The sequence below is a fragment of the Nycticebus coucang genome, chromosome 2 (genome assembly GCF_027406575.1).
Source record: "Nycticebus coucang isolate mNycCou1 chromosome 2, mNycCou1.pri, whole genome shotgun sequence".
NCBI classification, from domain to species: Eukaryota; Metazoa; Chordata; class Mammalia; order Primates; family Lorisidae; genus Nycticebus; species Nycticebus coucang.
In genome coordinates this window covers 82,588,316-82,603,203 of record NC_069781.1, presented here as the reverse complement: position 1 = coordinate 82,603,203, position 14,888 = coordinate 82,588,316, and the positions used below count along the sequence as shown (strand labels likewise).

Genomic DNA, 14,888 nt, shown 5'->3' with positions numbered 1-14,888 from the left:
TCAAAAAAATCTCACAAAAAGATAAGCTTGAGATTGAGAAAAACAACAAAAACATAATGAAAAGAAGTACTAGGTAGGTACGCAGCTTGAGTAGTGAACTAACTTAGAACCTAATTGTTTCAGATTAAAACAACCACTGAGATCTAAGAATGTCTTCAAGAACAACATAGATTCAATTGAACAAATTCTAAGAGTAAGTTGGAATATGTTAAATATAATGAAAAAGCAAAAACTGCAGGAAAATTAAAGGTTCTTCAGAAAGTTTAAATATGAAGGAAACAAAAATGTATCTTATTTTTGAGCAATTATAGGAGTGACACTTGGAATTTAGTGACATAAAATTAACTTACTTTCTAGGTTTTATCGTGTTGGTTGGATGGACAGTAAAAAAAATACGTAAATTCTTGTTATTACTCAATTTTTTTAAATTAACCTATAGATAAAACATGAAAACTTTATAGGTAATAATTGTAAATGATATAAAACTTAATGTAAAAGTAATTGTACAGTTAACAATAGCAGATTATAAGTACACAGGTGAGCTAATAAAGTTGATAGAACAAGAAATAGAAATCAACTATAATACTTAAAGTTGTAACTAATAAAAACTAACAAATCAGAATGAACAGAGAAAGGAGAAATTAGGGTAAACTTTATTAATCTTTTGTAATAAGGGGATACACTATAAGAAACAATGCATAGATTCATGAGTACAGTACTAAACACTGAAATAATTAAAAACAAATGACTCGGAGTTTTAATTTCTGAGAGTGAGGCTGAGGTTTGAGTTGGAAGAAGTTTTAAGTTTTTACTTTTAATCAGTTTAATGCATGCACATGATTAGGAAGCCAAATAATTCTACAGTATTTGTTACAAAAATTGGCAAGTCTTGTCCCCTGCCCTGTGAACAACTGTTTTGATGTTTTACCTCTTTCCCTAGATAATGATTCTCTATTGCTGCTTCTTGTTGATATCCCATTTGGAAGAGGATCTTCCCCTTCGTTGTCACACACATCCTTCCTATTCCCTCAACTTCCCTGTGTAACCAGCTAGTCTTGATTCCTCAGGTTCTTCTGATATAAACCTGTAGTCTTGTGAGTTGGTGGGTTGGGTATGTAGGGAAGTAAATTCTTACATTGACTTTTAACCAATCCTTATTTTAGCCTGATGAGGATACTTTTAAAAATATTTTTAACTGTGTATTTTGAATTTTTTAAATTATGTCTTATAATATTTTCATAATTGCAATGTTATTTTTTTAAACATCAGATCCCAATTGTGCACCTTGTTTAATAATTTATTTTAACAAAGTAGTAGGGTTATTCACCATTTGCATTTCTACCTTTTGACTCTAGCTAGCTCTAATATGTTTCATGACAATTTCAGCTGACTAAAAACAAAAGCTTTATGGTTTAATGACGTTTTTTTGACTTGATTGGAACAGCTTATTTTATTTACTACTTGGTAAAGAATAGCTGATTTGGTACTGTTCATGCTCTGTATTGACCTGTAATCTTTTCTTATAAATCTTAGAAATTCAAACCAGTAATTTGAGCCTTTTTTCAAAAGATTATGTTCATCATTTGTAATCAATCATCCTTAAGTTTGTCTGAAATTTTCGACTAGTTTGATTACATTCTATTGTGGTATTGTTCATGTTAGATCGTGTGAAAGGTATTGAATATTGGAGTGAAGCTGAGGTTTGAGTTGGAAGAAGTTGTAAGTTTACTCACCTGAAAAATGAGTTTAAAAAGAAGTTTTAAATATACTCACCTGAAAAATTTCTCGGGAACATATTTTACTTATAAATGAATAGGGAACCTTTGTGGAATCTTTCTAGACCAATCTTTCTGTGAACTTTGAGGAAAAGCATGGTTTGGAGTCTTAGAATAAAATTGCCAAGAGCTGATGATTAGGGGGTGGGTTGGTTCATGTTTAGTTTAGGCTTTCCGGTCATCAAAAGTTTTATGGGAATATGTGGTATTAGCATATGCAAAAATCTACGACCTGTCCTACTGCTTAATCTGGACGAGTTGGTTCACTTGTTAGGGCATTGCTCTAGTAGTGTATCATCAGGATTAAAAGTGTGTAGATAACTGTTTGGGGCCACATTCAGAAATTTGTCAGCTAACAATCTCAAGCGTCTTCCCCCACCCCCCACTGAGGTTTCTTCCAGTATACTTGCAACTTGGGCATTTTAAGAACATGAATCCCAAGTTCATGCCTTAAAATTTATAGATAGGCTAATGGATTTGCACTGCTCCTTTTTAATAAAATAGCTTTTGCGTTAGAATTGGGTTAAAATAAGTTTGTTGTAATGTTTTTTGTCAAGAGAAAGTTTTTGAAAACAGTATTGTGTAAGTAGTCGGATTTAGATCAGTACTTTGTTAATTTTCAAGAGAATCACTTGAGCCCAAGAGTTTGAGATTGCTATGAGCTGTGATACCATAGCACTCTACCGAGGGTGACCAGCAGAAACCATCAAAGTGCCTGTATGTACTTTAATTGAAAGGTCAAGAAGCAAGGAGCTCCAGCATTTGAAGCTAGCTAAGATTGGCTCTGCGGCTGTAGCACAGTTGTTGGTTATGGCACTGGCCACATGCACCAAGTCTGGTGGGTTTGAACCCAGCCTAGGCCAGCTAAACATCAATGACAATTACAACAAAAATACAGCCAGGCATTTGGCTGGCACCTGTAGTCCAGCTACTTGGGAGGCTGAGGCAGGAGAATCACTTAAGCTCAAGAGTTGGAGGTTGCTATGGCCTGTACGTCATGGTACTCAACCAGGGGTTGACAAAGTGAGACTGTCTCCAAAAAAAAGAAGAAGAAGAAGAAGAAGCTAGCTAACATGGATATAAACCATGTAAACCTTTCGTTCTGGATGGTCTAGGGATCAAAGGTTCTAGTTTAGCACTGCCCGGTAAGACTTTCCTGTAGTAAAGGGAATGTTCATTCTACACAGTACAATGTGGCTTAATGTGACTGAGGAACTGAATATATTTAATTTTAATTAATTGAAATTTAAATAACATATGTAGGTAGAGGCACCTGTGTTAGATGTAGTTCTGTGTCTAGTAGTACCAAGAAACTGAGGGACACTGAAAGTAATAGAAAGGGCTGCATTGAACTATGTAGGACTTGAGACCAAAATTAGTTTGCTTGGCAGACCTTACAGGCTCTTCAGCCTTAATTTTCACCTTCTACTATATCATCATAGATCTAACTTCCTCATTTCTGATCCTTGCTGCCTAACATTTTTTTACTAGAAAATAAGTTCATAACTTGCACTAAGACCAAGACTATTATGATGTCTCTGAATAGATGCTTGTCATTTTCACCTCACTTTTTTTTCTTTTTTCTTTTTTCAAGTTCAGCTTTTCTCACCAGTAGGAAAGAAATCTTACTTAGGCGTTGCCCCGTAAATTTTTCCCTTTTGAGAAACTTCTCTAAACTTTACTAAACTAGCAATTATTAAGGCATTTGATCAATTTACCAACGAAGCTCTCATTTCTTAGGGTGTTTTCAAGTCGACTCTAGATACATTTACTGTAAGTATATCTAGAATCTTATCAGTGTTGAAAAACTGTAACTTTGCCTAAAAAGTATCCAACATGATCCCTTTTTCAAAAAATAATTATACCCAAATTTCTCCTTTCAATCTGAAACATTAAAAAAATCTAATAACTTTTTTAAAACGTTCCCTAAATTTATATACTTCCATTCCCATGTAGCATGGTTCATGCAGTCTGTATCTTCAAGCAGAGTTGAGTTTTTCTAGCTAGGAGACCTGAGGGGTGTTTTTTTGAGACAGTCTTACTCTGATGCCCCAGGCTATGACAATACCCAGCTAATTTTTCTATTTTTAGTAGAAACAGGGGTCTAAACTCCTGAACTCAAGCAATCCACCCACCTCTGCCACCAAGAGTGCTAGGATTACAGGCATTCGCCATTGCAACCCGGCCCTACCAGACCTAAGTTTTGATTCCTGTAATGGCCTATAAAAGAAAAATATAACCTACCTTAAAGAGTTTCACAGATTATATTTCTGCAAAAGGCATACACAGGTAAAATAGAAAATGTGTTAAAACATCTATGTCGGGCGTTATGACTCACAATTGTACTCCTAGCACTCTGGGAAGGCAAGGAAGTGGATTGCTTGAGCAAGAGTGAGAACTCCATCTCTAACTGGGCATTGTGGAGGATGCCTATAGTACCAGTTACTCAGGAGGCTGAGGCAAGAGGATCACTGAAACCCAAGAGTTTGAGTTTACTGTGAGCTAAGGTGACTAGGTGAGACTCTCTCTCCCCCCAAAAAGAAGAATCATCATACTAAGCACCTTCTTTCTAAGTTACAATTAGTGATTTTTTTTCAAGGTGATTATTCAGTTTCTCTGAATGCACTGAACTTTGTGATGCTTATAGCTCTCAAAACCATAGCACTCAAGATTTCACATGTGGCTATACTTTGCCGAATGCTACTATAGATTACGTAAGATGATAATACACTCCCAGCCAGATTCAAAGTAATTCAGCTTGGATTTTAGAATGTCATTCTTAACATGAAACGCAGTATGTCAAAATTTTAATGGTTTATCATATAACAATGTACTGTTTACACTGTAAATAGGATAAGACTTTAAATGAGCATAGATATTATCTTTTGAAACATAATTGTCAACATATCACACAAAATGGAGAAAAGATGCAAGCATTCTTATTTAAAGCATTTAAGTTTTCTCTAACTCTGCTTTAAAAGACTTTTGAGAAATAATTCTGTTCAGTAAACAAAATATTAAACCTTAAAAGAATCAGTTGTCCTTTGTAGATTACTACCCCATATGGTAGTAATATACATTGGTCTGCATTACCAAGAGACTATTTATTATAAGGAGATCAAAGGGAAACATTTTCAAAAATTAGTCATTACATCAGAAATGTAATGACTGTCAGTAATTTCTTCTGTTAGAGAAGGAGATATATATATAGTAGGTCATTCTACCCGGGACTTTTTTTTTTTTTTTAGAGATAGAGTCTCACTTTATTGCCCTCGGTAGAATGCTGTAGCGTCACAGCTCACAGCAACCTCCAGCTCTTGGTCTTAGGCGATTCTCTTGCCCCACCTCCCAAGTAGCTGGGACTACGGGTACCCGGCTATTTTTTTGGTTGCAGTTTGGGTGGGGCCGAGTTTGAACCCGCCACCCTCGGTATATGGGGTCTGGCACCCTACCCACTGAGCCACAGACCCCGCCCTACTTAGGGACATTTTTAAATTATTGTTTTCATGCAGTTTTTCTTCCTGCTATAACTGAAGAAACTCTGAAGAAAGAGTCTTCTGCCAGAAGGAAAACTATGCCACAAAGGCACATTGAGGTGACCTTTCCTTTTGCATATTGATTTCAAGGAGGGACAAGATACCTTCTATCCTTCCTGAATGACTGTTCCTATTCTGTGCTTCAGAGTGCACTGAATACTTTTAGTAACTAGCAGTGCATTTCCACCTCAGCTACCTTAGGTTCATAGATTTTAATTTGACAGCTTTTACTTTGCCCCCATATGAAAAACCAAAGTAAGAGTCACAAAATATTTTTGTATCCTTTCTTAACATGTAGGTTTAGTAATTTTTTTTTTCTTTTGTGGAAGCTTCTTAGGTTCAGAGAGTTCAGTTAATCTTATTAATTTGCTAACTCATTCATTCACAAAATATTAGAAATCCGTGTCAGGTACTGCACTAGAGGTCCAATGGTAAGCAAACAGATGGAATAATAGTTGTTTTCTAGAACTTCTGATCTACCTAGTTCTTGGCATATTATCAGTCTGAACGTTTAAGTCCTGCTCTCATTTTCCTTTGTATTGTTTTTTCCCTCCACAATTTCCTCTTGCATAAGCATACTCTAATATGCATACCCTTAGATATGAAGATACGTAGTGTTTATTTTTTAATATGCTAATGGTATTATAGATCTGTTCCCTTTTTTTCACCCAGAACTATATTTCTTTTTTGTTTTGTTTTGTAGAGACAGAGTTTCACTTTATCGCCCTCATAGAGTGCCGTGGCGTCACACAGCTCACAGCAACCTCCAACTCCTCGGCTTAGGCGATTCTCCTGCCTCAGCCTCCCGAGTAGCTGGGACTACAGGCGCCTGCCACAACGCTTGGCTATTTTTTTGTTGCAGTTTGGCCTGGGCCGGGTTTGAACCCGCCACCCTCGGTATATGGGGCTGGCACCCTGCTCACTGAGCCACAGGCGCTGCCCAGAACTATATTTCTTTAAGCTGTAATCAAATGTTATTGCTTCTGATTCTGTATCATTTTCAATTATATGCCTCCAAAACATTTACTTACTCATTTTCACAGGGATAGAATCTGTGTTGCTTCTCAGGCCTCAACACAAATAATGCTGCCATGATTAGCCTTGTATTATTTATTACCTTAAGGACCCATGCAAGTGTTTCCTGGGAGTATGTAGCCAACAGTGAGATTCTCTGGGGCCTTGGTAAACTTGAATGGCTTACCAAGCAGTTCACAAAGATTCCTGTTTTCTCCCATTCTCACCATATTGCTCAGCTTTCTGATTTTTTTTCTTTGTAGTTTTAAAGTACTGTTTCTTGTAGTTCTCTCAAAATTGGAGCCTTTCTTTGAATACTTGTTTGCCATGTGAATTTATCTTTCTGTAAACTGCCTTATTCATATCTTTTGCCCATTTGTTTTAAGTATTAACTTGGACGTTTAGAGTGATGAAATTATCTTTCACAAGACATTTTTCATTGAAAAGAAATCCTTTAATTGAATGAAACTAAATCTACCAATGTTTTGTGTTTAGTGGAGTTAGTTTATATACATTTTTTGTTTTATTAGTTTTGCTCTTTAGGTTTATATTCAGTCTGGAGTTTGCTTTCTACATACTGAGAGGTAGGGATTCAACTATTTTACCCCTTCTGATAAGTTTCCCCAGCACAATGTGCTAAATATTTCTTACAGCTTTGAGAAACCAGCTGTGTAATACCCCATTTCCATTCATATGTGGATTCATTTATAAGTTCTGTTACTAGATCTGTTTCTGTGCCAGCACTAGTCTATCACTAACTTTGTGTAATGTATTTTATTATCTGAAAAGGAAAATTCCCAGATACCTGCAAATATGTGTATTTTTTTTCTTCCCAAAATTCCTTTAGCTTTCCATAGACTTCTTTTATTTGGTTAACAGCTTTGTTAAGATATAATTCACTTTCCATAAAACTCACCCATTTGAGATACACAATTCCAAATTGCACAACCACCACTCAAATCAAATTTTTTTTTTTTTTTTGAGACAGAGTCCCACTTTGTCACCCTGGTAGAGTGCTGTGGCGTCACAGCTCACAGCAGCCTCCAACTCTTGGGCTTAAGCAATTCTCTTGCCTCAGCCTCCCAAGTAGCTGGGACTACAGGTGCCCACATAGCACCCGGCTATTTTTTGTTGCAGTTGTCATTGCTGTTTTAGCTGGCCTGGGCTGGGTTCAAACCCACCAACTTCAGTGTATGTGGCTGGCACTGTAACCCCTGTGCTACAGGTGCCAAGCCTCAAATCAATTTTAGAACATTTTTATTACTACCCCAAAAGGAACTCCCTACTTTTTAACCATTGCTCTCCATCCCTTCTGTCCCCTGGATCCCTAGACAATCACTAACCTACTTTCTGTCTGTATTGATTTGCCTGTTCTGGGCATTTCATATAAATGGAACTATACAATAAATGATTGTTTATAACTAGCTACTTTTGCTTAGCATAATTTTCTAAAGTTCATCTAAGTTGTAACAAAAATCAATACTTAATTCCTTTTTATCACCAAATACTATTACACTGTTTGGATGTGTCATGTTTTTGTTTATCCATTCATCAGTTAATGAATATTTGCCTTGTTTCCACTTTTTAGCTATTATGAAAAATGCTTCTAACACTCATGAGTAAGTGTTTGTGTGGACATAGGTTCTCTTTTTTCCTGGTAGTAGAATTGCTTGATCAAATGATTGTTTTCTAAAATGGTTGGACCATTTTTCTTCCCACCAGCAGTGGGTGAGTGTTCCAGTTTCTCCACACCCTAACCAACACTTGTTATCTTTTTTTAACAACTATCCTAATGGGTATCAAGTGGTATCTCATTGTGGTTTTGATTTGCATTTCCCCAGTGATTGAGCATCTTTTCACATGCTTATTGGCCATCTGTACATCTTTAGAGAAATGTCTATTCATATCCCTTTGCCCATTTATTGAGTTGTGTTTTTATTGCTGAATTCTAAGGTTTTTTATATATTCTAAATACAAACCTTTCATTAGATATATGTTCTGCATATATTTTCTCCCACTCAGTAAATTGTCTTTTTATTGGATGGTGTCCTTTGAAACACAAAAGTTTTTAATTTTGAAGCCTAATTTATCTTTATTTTTTTCTTTGTTACTTGTGCTTTCAGCATCATGTCTAAGAAACTATTTCTTAACCCAAGGTCACAGAGATGTATGCCTGTATTTTCTTCTAAGAGCTTTATAGTTTAGACCTTGCATTTAGTCTTTAACCCATTTTGAGATGATTTTTATTTGTGATGTAAAATGGATGTAAAATTTCATTCTTTTGCATATAGTTATCAAGTTGCCTCTTTGCCATTTATTGAAAAAGACTTCTTTCATTATTGAATTCTTTTGGCACTCTTGTCAAAAATCAACTGACCATAAATGTTAGAGTTTATTTCTGCATAATATTTAGTTCTATTCCTTAGATATATTTGTCTACCTTCTTGATTACTATTGCTTTGTAGTAAGTTTTGAAATTGGAAAGTATGAATTCTCTACCTTAGTTTTTCTTGGTAGTCATCAGTCACTAATAAATTTACCCATGTCTTTGTTTTAACTTTATATGAGAATGTAAAATCTACCCTCAGTTATTAAAACATTTATTGTCTCCCTTTCTTTTTCAGAAGATGAACAATCTTTCGTTTAGTGAACTGTGTTGCCTCTTCTGCTGTCCACCTTGCCCAGGGAAAATTGCTTCAAAATTAGCATTTTTGCCACCTGATCCAACTTACACACTGATGTGTGATGAAAGTGGAAGCCGCTGGACTTTACATCTATCAGAACGAGCAGACTGGCAATACTCTTCTAGAGAAAAAGATGCTATTGAGTGTTTCATGACTAGAACCAGTAAAGGCAATAGGATTGCCTGTATGTTTGTGCGTTGCTCACCCAATGCCAAATACACTTTGCTCTTCTCACATGGAAATGCTGTTGACCTTGGTCAGATGAGCAGCTTTTACATAGGACTAGGATCACGAATTAATTGTAATATATTCTCATATGACTATTCTGGATATGGTGCAAGTTCTGGGAAACCAACAGAGAAGAATCTCTATGCAGACATTGAAGCTGCTTGGCTTGCTCTAAGGACAAGGTAAATTGTGACTGAAAATTATTCTTTATGTTTATAGTGGTTGACTAGAATTGTCCTGTGTGAGAATAAAATAAAAGCTGTTTCTATTATACATATCTTAAACTGCTGTATAGAGGTCTTGCCAGTATGTACTTATGAATGGCTAAACTACAATTTTAAATTTCTCATAATAGCAAAAAAAATAAGGCACTTTAAGTGTGTTTGTCTGCCTTAACACGTGTGTTGTATATATGATTATTATAAAAACTTAAACCTGATGACAAATATTTGGTTTTATAAACTTTTTTTTGGAGTATGACATAAAATTGCTTATTCAAAGTTGTAGCATTTCAAGCTGAAGCTAGAAGACAAAAAAAGCTTGATGTTTTTCTAATTTAATGTTTAAATATTAATGGGTTCACAGGAATAGTTTTGGATTTTTTTTAGAGAATGTCTTTAAAACAATTTTTCTCTCCAAGAAATATAATAAAGTTATTCTCTTATGGCAAAGTTCTATATATAAAGGGGATTCTTAAATGAATTAAAATGATATGAAAACATATCAGAAGACTAAAAAAAATAGGTGGTGAATAATAGGTAATGATTTCACAGGGAGGATGGTAAAATTACTGTTTCATTTGTAAATTTAAAACTGTTAAAGAGCATGATTGCAAGAGGGACTTTACCTAACAATTGTAATCCCTCTTATTGTACCCTCAATGAATCCCCAACAATAAAAAAAAAAAAAAAACTGTTAAAGAGCAAGACATGTTGGCTTATACCTATAATCTCAGCACTCTGGGAGGCCTAGGTGGGTAGATTGCTTCAGCTCAGGCATTCAAGACCAGCCTAAGCAAGAGCAAGACTCTGTCTCTAAGAGAACAGCCAGATGTTGTGGGTGCCTGTAGTCCCTGCTACTCAGGAGGCTGAGGCATAAGAATCACTTAAACCCAAAAGTTTGAGGTTGCTATGAGCTGTGATCTCACGGCACTCTACCAAGGGCAACTGTGAGTGAAACTCTGTCTCAAAACAAAACAAAACAAAAATTAGTGTTCAGTTTTCTATGTCTGTGTATAAAAAAACTTTTCGAGGGGTCAGTTTAACTATGATTTCTTTTTTTAATCTTGTCAGATATTAGTTTGAAGGAAACTTTCTAAAATGATTCCTAGTCTTGATTGATCTTATTTAAACATATTTGACCAATATTAATGAGGGACAAAGACTGATTTGCAAATAATCCCACATACTATTTTAACACTTGTATTTTAGAAATTTTAAGTTACATTTTCCCTTGTGTTGAACCTTAAAAAGAGCTGAAGATGTTAGCTAAGTGTAGATCGTTTGGGAAAATTTATTTAATTTCCCTGAACTGTTTCATTTCTTTAATGAAGAGGTTGAGTTAAATGGTCTCAGATCCTTTTCACTTCTACAATTCTGTCATCTAATAAAATGTGTGTAATTTAAAAAAAAAATGTGTGTAATTTGAATACATTCCTCTTACCCGATAAAAGAAGTTAAACCTAAGTAACCAGGAAAGAAATAATGAATAATGAACCTAAGTAATTATTATTTTAATGATGTCCTTTTCGGGAAAATGGAATATCCCTACTAACCTCAGTTTCTGACCTTCTGATGGATCAACAGAAAATAAGGGCCTGGCATTTACTATACAGCTTTCCTCCACAATCCTTGGTCCTCCTTGTCTTTGTGTTATAATGGAAAACACATTGCTCTGGGAGTCAGTATACCTAAGTTCTAATTATAGATCTCTGACTAGCTTACTATGACTTTGAACATCTGCTCATTAAGCAGCTGGGCTAGATTAAATGGGTTGCTAAAGTTCTTTCTAACTCCTATTTCTGAGTTTACTGACATTTAGAGTCAGTCTGTATGTAGTAAATGGAACCTCCCTTCTGGTCATGTCCAACACTTTCATAGGACTGATTGGAAGAAACTACCTGTGTGCTTGAAATAGTCTTTTACTCCTGGAAGAGAACCCATGGACAATTTGCCTTGCTCTTTCCTGGTGAATGTTCAGAATCTCAGAAAGCTCTTACCTTTCCAAAAGACTAGATGCTATTGTGCAAATGGCTCTTAGCTTCCAAGAATTTGACTGCTGTCTCCCTTCTAAATGGAAAGGGGTATTTATTGCCACTATAACCTTTAACCCCACATTTATTAGCTCCTGTAGACCTCACATATACTAACAACAGTTTACACTTGGGACAGTTACACTGTAGACAAATAATTTCTTCAACATAGTAGGTACCCAATAAATAAATATTTATTGAATCAATGAATTCACATATTTAAATCAGCAACCATTTTAAAGGGGATAAAACCATACTCAAGACTTTAGCATGAAGTCTAATTATAAATAATTGGACCATACAGCATTTGGAATCCTGATTCATCTTTCAATCATTATTTCTACACCTAAGCAAAGGCACATTTCAAGAAAAATAGTAATTTGCTCTTGAATAAAACTGTACACATTTATTTCCTAATATAATTATATGTAGCATTTCATCAATATGACCAATTTCAGAAAATAAAATGAACCACTTTTGATATCTAGAGAAATAAACTTGTTATATTGAATAGAAAAGAAATGCTCCATAACTATTAAACATCAGTTTGTCTAAATATTAGTGATGTGTTCAAGACATAGTCAACAGTGTGCTAGGTTGCATTATTGTGTTTTAATAAATGATTTACTAAATTCATTACTTAAGATTGAAATTTTAAAACACCTCAGCAATTACTTTTCCAAAAGATAAAACTGAAAAACATAAACTGAGAATATAAATTTTATTCTCATTCCCTTATTTAATGTTTTTATTAACATTAAAAATGATGATGGCTAAGAAATTTAAATTTTAATTACAAATTAGTTAACTTCTCATTCTGAGATTCTTAGGAATGATGGAACATTTCATACCACTCCAACTTTTTCTTTTAATTTCTGGACTTTATAGATATGGCATTCGCCCTGAAAATGTGATTATATATGGCCAAAGTATAGGGACTGTACCGTCTGTGGACCTCGCTGCTCGGTATGAGAGTGCTGCTGTTATTCTTCATTCTCCTTTGACCTCGGGAATGCGAGTTGCTTTTCCTGATACCAAGAAGACCTACTGTTTTGATGCATTCCCAAAGTAAGTGTGATGTTCAAAATAGTTCTACTGTGGCCGGGTGCAGTGGCTCACGCCTGAAATCCTAGTACTCTGGGAGATGGAGGCAGGAAGATCACATGAGCTCAGAAATTCCAGACCAGCCTGAGCAAGACCGAGACCCCATCTCTCTTAAAAATAGAAAAATTAGCCAGGTGTTGTGGCAGGTGCCTATAATGCCAGCTACTCAGGCAGCTGAGGCAGGAGTATGGCTTGAGTCCAGGAGTTTGAGGTTGCTGTGAGCTAGGCTGATACCATGGCACTGTAGACTGGAGCGTCGGAGTGTGACTCTGTCTCAGAACAAAAAAAAAATTCTGTTCCAAGAAACTTTTGAGGGAATTTTTTTTCTTTTTTTTGGCCGGGCTAGGTTTGAACCTGCCACCTCCGGCATATGGGACCGGTGCCCTACTCCTTGAGCCACAGGCGCCGCCCGGGAATTTTTTTTTCATCATGCATATGACCAATCAGGAGGCTTAAATACTTGAGCAATAGTAATTCAGATGAAAAGGGTTAAGGGCTTTATACATATACCACTGGCAAATGGCACTAATACTGGAGACAAGGGAATGAATTGAGATATAAAATTAACAGAACCAAATGTCAGACTGGATGAGAGATTCTAAAGAGAAAAGCTTAAATATGACTGCCAAGGTGTCTGCCTTGAACTGCTAATAGATGATGGTACCATTCAGTGAGACACATAATATTGGAAGTGAGGAACAGGTAGGCAGGAAAAGGAGTGAATAATATCTAACTAATGATATTAAATTTACAAAAGAAGTGAATTGCAAGAAAAGTTGACTCTTTAATTAGAGTAAGTATTGCTGCCACAAAGCCTGTAAACACAGCATTAGGTGGATTTGAAAGAAAGGCAGCTACTTCTTCATGCTTCTCACGATAGGAGGTGCTCCTCTTCATATTGAAAAAAAATTAATGGCCTATTTTTTTGAAAGAAGGCAAGATGGGAAAAGCTGGCAAGTTCAGTCTTTTTTCCTTTCCCCAATTGGCAGCAATGCAAAGAATTTCTTATTTTGAGTTTGGTTTAGATGTTTTAGATAATCGTAGATACATGCATTACATTGCTTCTGTCTAGCTCCCTCTTTAATTTCTGGGGCATCAATAAAGCAACACTAACAATAAACTATCTGGGTTCGGCACCTGTAGCTCAGCGGCTAGGGCGTCAGCCACATACACTGGAGCTGGCGGGTTGAATCCAGCCTGGGCCTGCCAAACAACAGTGACAACTACAGCCAAAAAATAGCTGGGCATTGTGGCGGGTGCCTGTAGTCCCAGCTACTTGGGAGGCTGAGGAAAGAGAATCACTTGAGCCCAAGAGTTTGAGTTGCTGTGAGCTATGACACTACGGCACTCTACCAAGAGCAACATAATGAGACTTTATCTCAAAAAAATAAACTATTTGAAAAAAATTGTAAAGGGCCAAGCGCTGTGGCTCACACCTATAATACCAGCACTCTGGGAGACCGAAGCAGTGGATCACCTAAGCTCACAAGTTCAAGACCTCATCTCTAAAAATAGCAGGCATTGTGGATGCCTGTAGTCCCAACTACTCAGGAGGTTGAAGCAAGAGAATCACTTAAGCCCGAGAGTTTCAGGTTGCTATGAGCTGTGATGCCATGGCACTTTACTGAGGGTGACAAAGTGAGACTCTGTCTTAAAAAAAAAAAAAAAAATTGTATATGTATTTATTTTTGAAACTAAGTCTCACTCTAGGGTGCAGTTGTATCAAAAATTATATATTTTCATTTTGTATTTAGGTTTTAATGTGACAGCAGACAGTACACCCAAGTATTTTTTTTTAATTATTTTTTATTAAATCATAACTTTGTACATGGATGCATTTATGGGGTTCAGGGTACCGCTTTGATATACAATGTGAAATGCTTACATTGAACTAAGTAACACATCCATCACAATTATATACTCATTTCTTTTTTTTTCTCATTTTTTTTTTTTTTTTTTTTTGTAGAGACAGAGTCTCACTTTATCACCCTTGGTAGAGTGCCGTGGCGTCACACAGCTCACAGGAACCTCCAACTCCTAGGCTTAGGCGATTCTCTTGCCTCAGCCTCCCAAGTAGCTGGGATTACAGGCGCCCGCCACAACGCCCGGCTATTTTTTTGTTGCAGTTTGGCCAGGGCCGGGTTTGAACCCACCACCCTCGGCATGTGGGGCCGGCGCCCTACCCGCTGAGCCTTTTTCTCATTTCTTAATAGTTTTGAAATGTCCAAGTATTTTTTCTTACCAAATGAGTCTTTAAATTATTTCATTGATGATTTTCTTCTTTTCAAAATTTCAT

General features: G+C 36.1%; 1 protein-coding gene across 2 annotated transcripts in view; it reads left to right on the top strand.

The window, feature by feature from the left end:
* Positions 1 to 14,888, top strand: part of ABHD17B (abhydrolase domain containing 17B, depalmitoylase) — a 51,341-nt gene that overhangs the window by 33,257 nt on the left and 3,196 nt on the right. The window contains exons 2-3 of one of the 2 annotated variants that reach the window (XM_053574996.1): positions 8,950 to 9,419; positions 12,377 to 12,556. In XM_053574996.1, the coding sequence (XP_053430971.1) occupies positions 8,953 to 9,419; positions 12,377 to 12,556 (647 nt within the window). In that variant the 5' untranslated portion in view covers positions 8,950 to 8,952. The remainder of the gene's footprint in view (positions 1 to 8,949; positions 9,420 to 12,376; positions 12,557 to 14,888) is intronic. The other variant, XM_053574997.1, reaches the window with a different exon arrangement.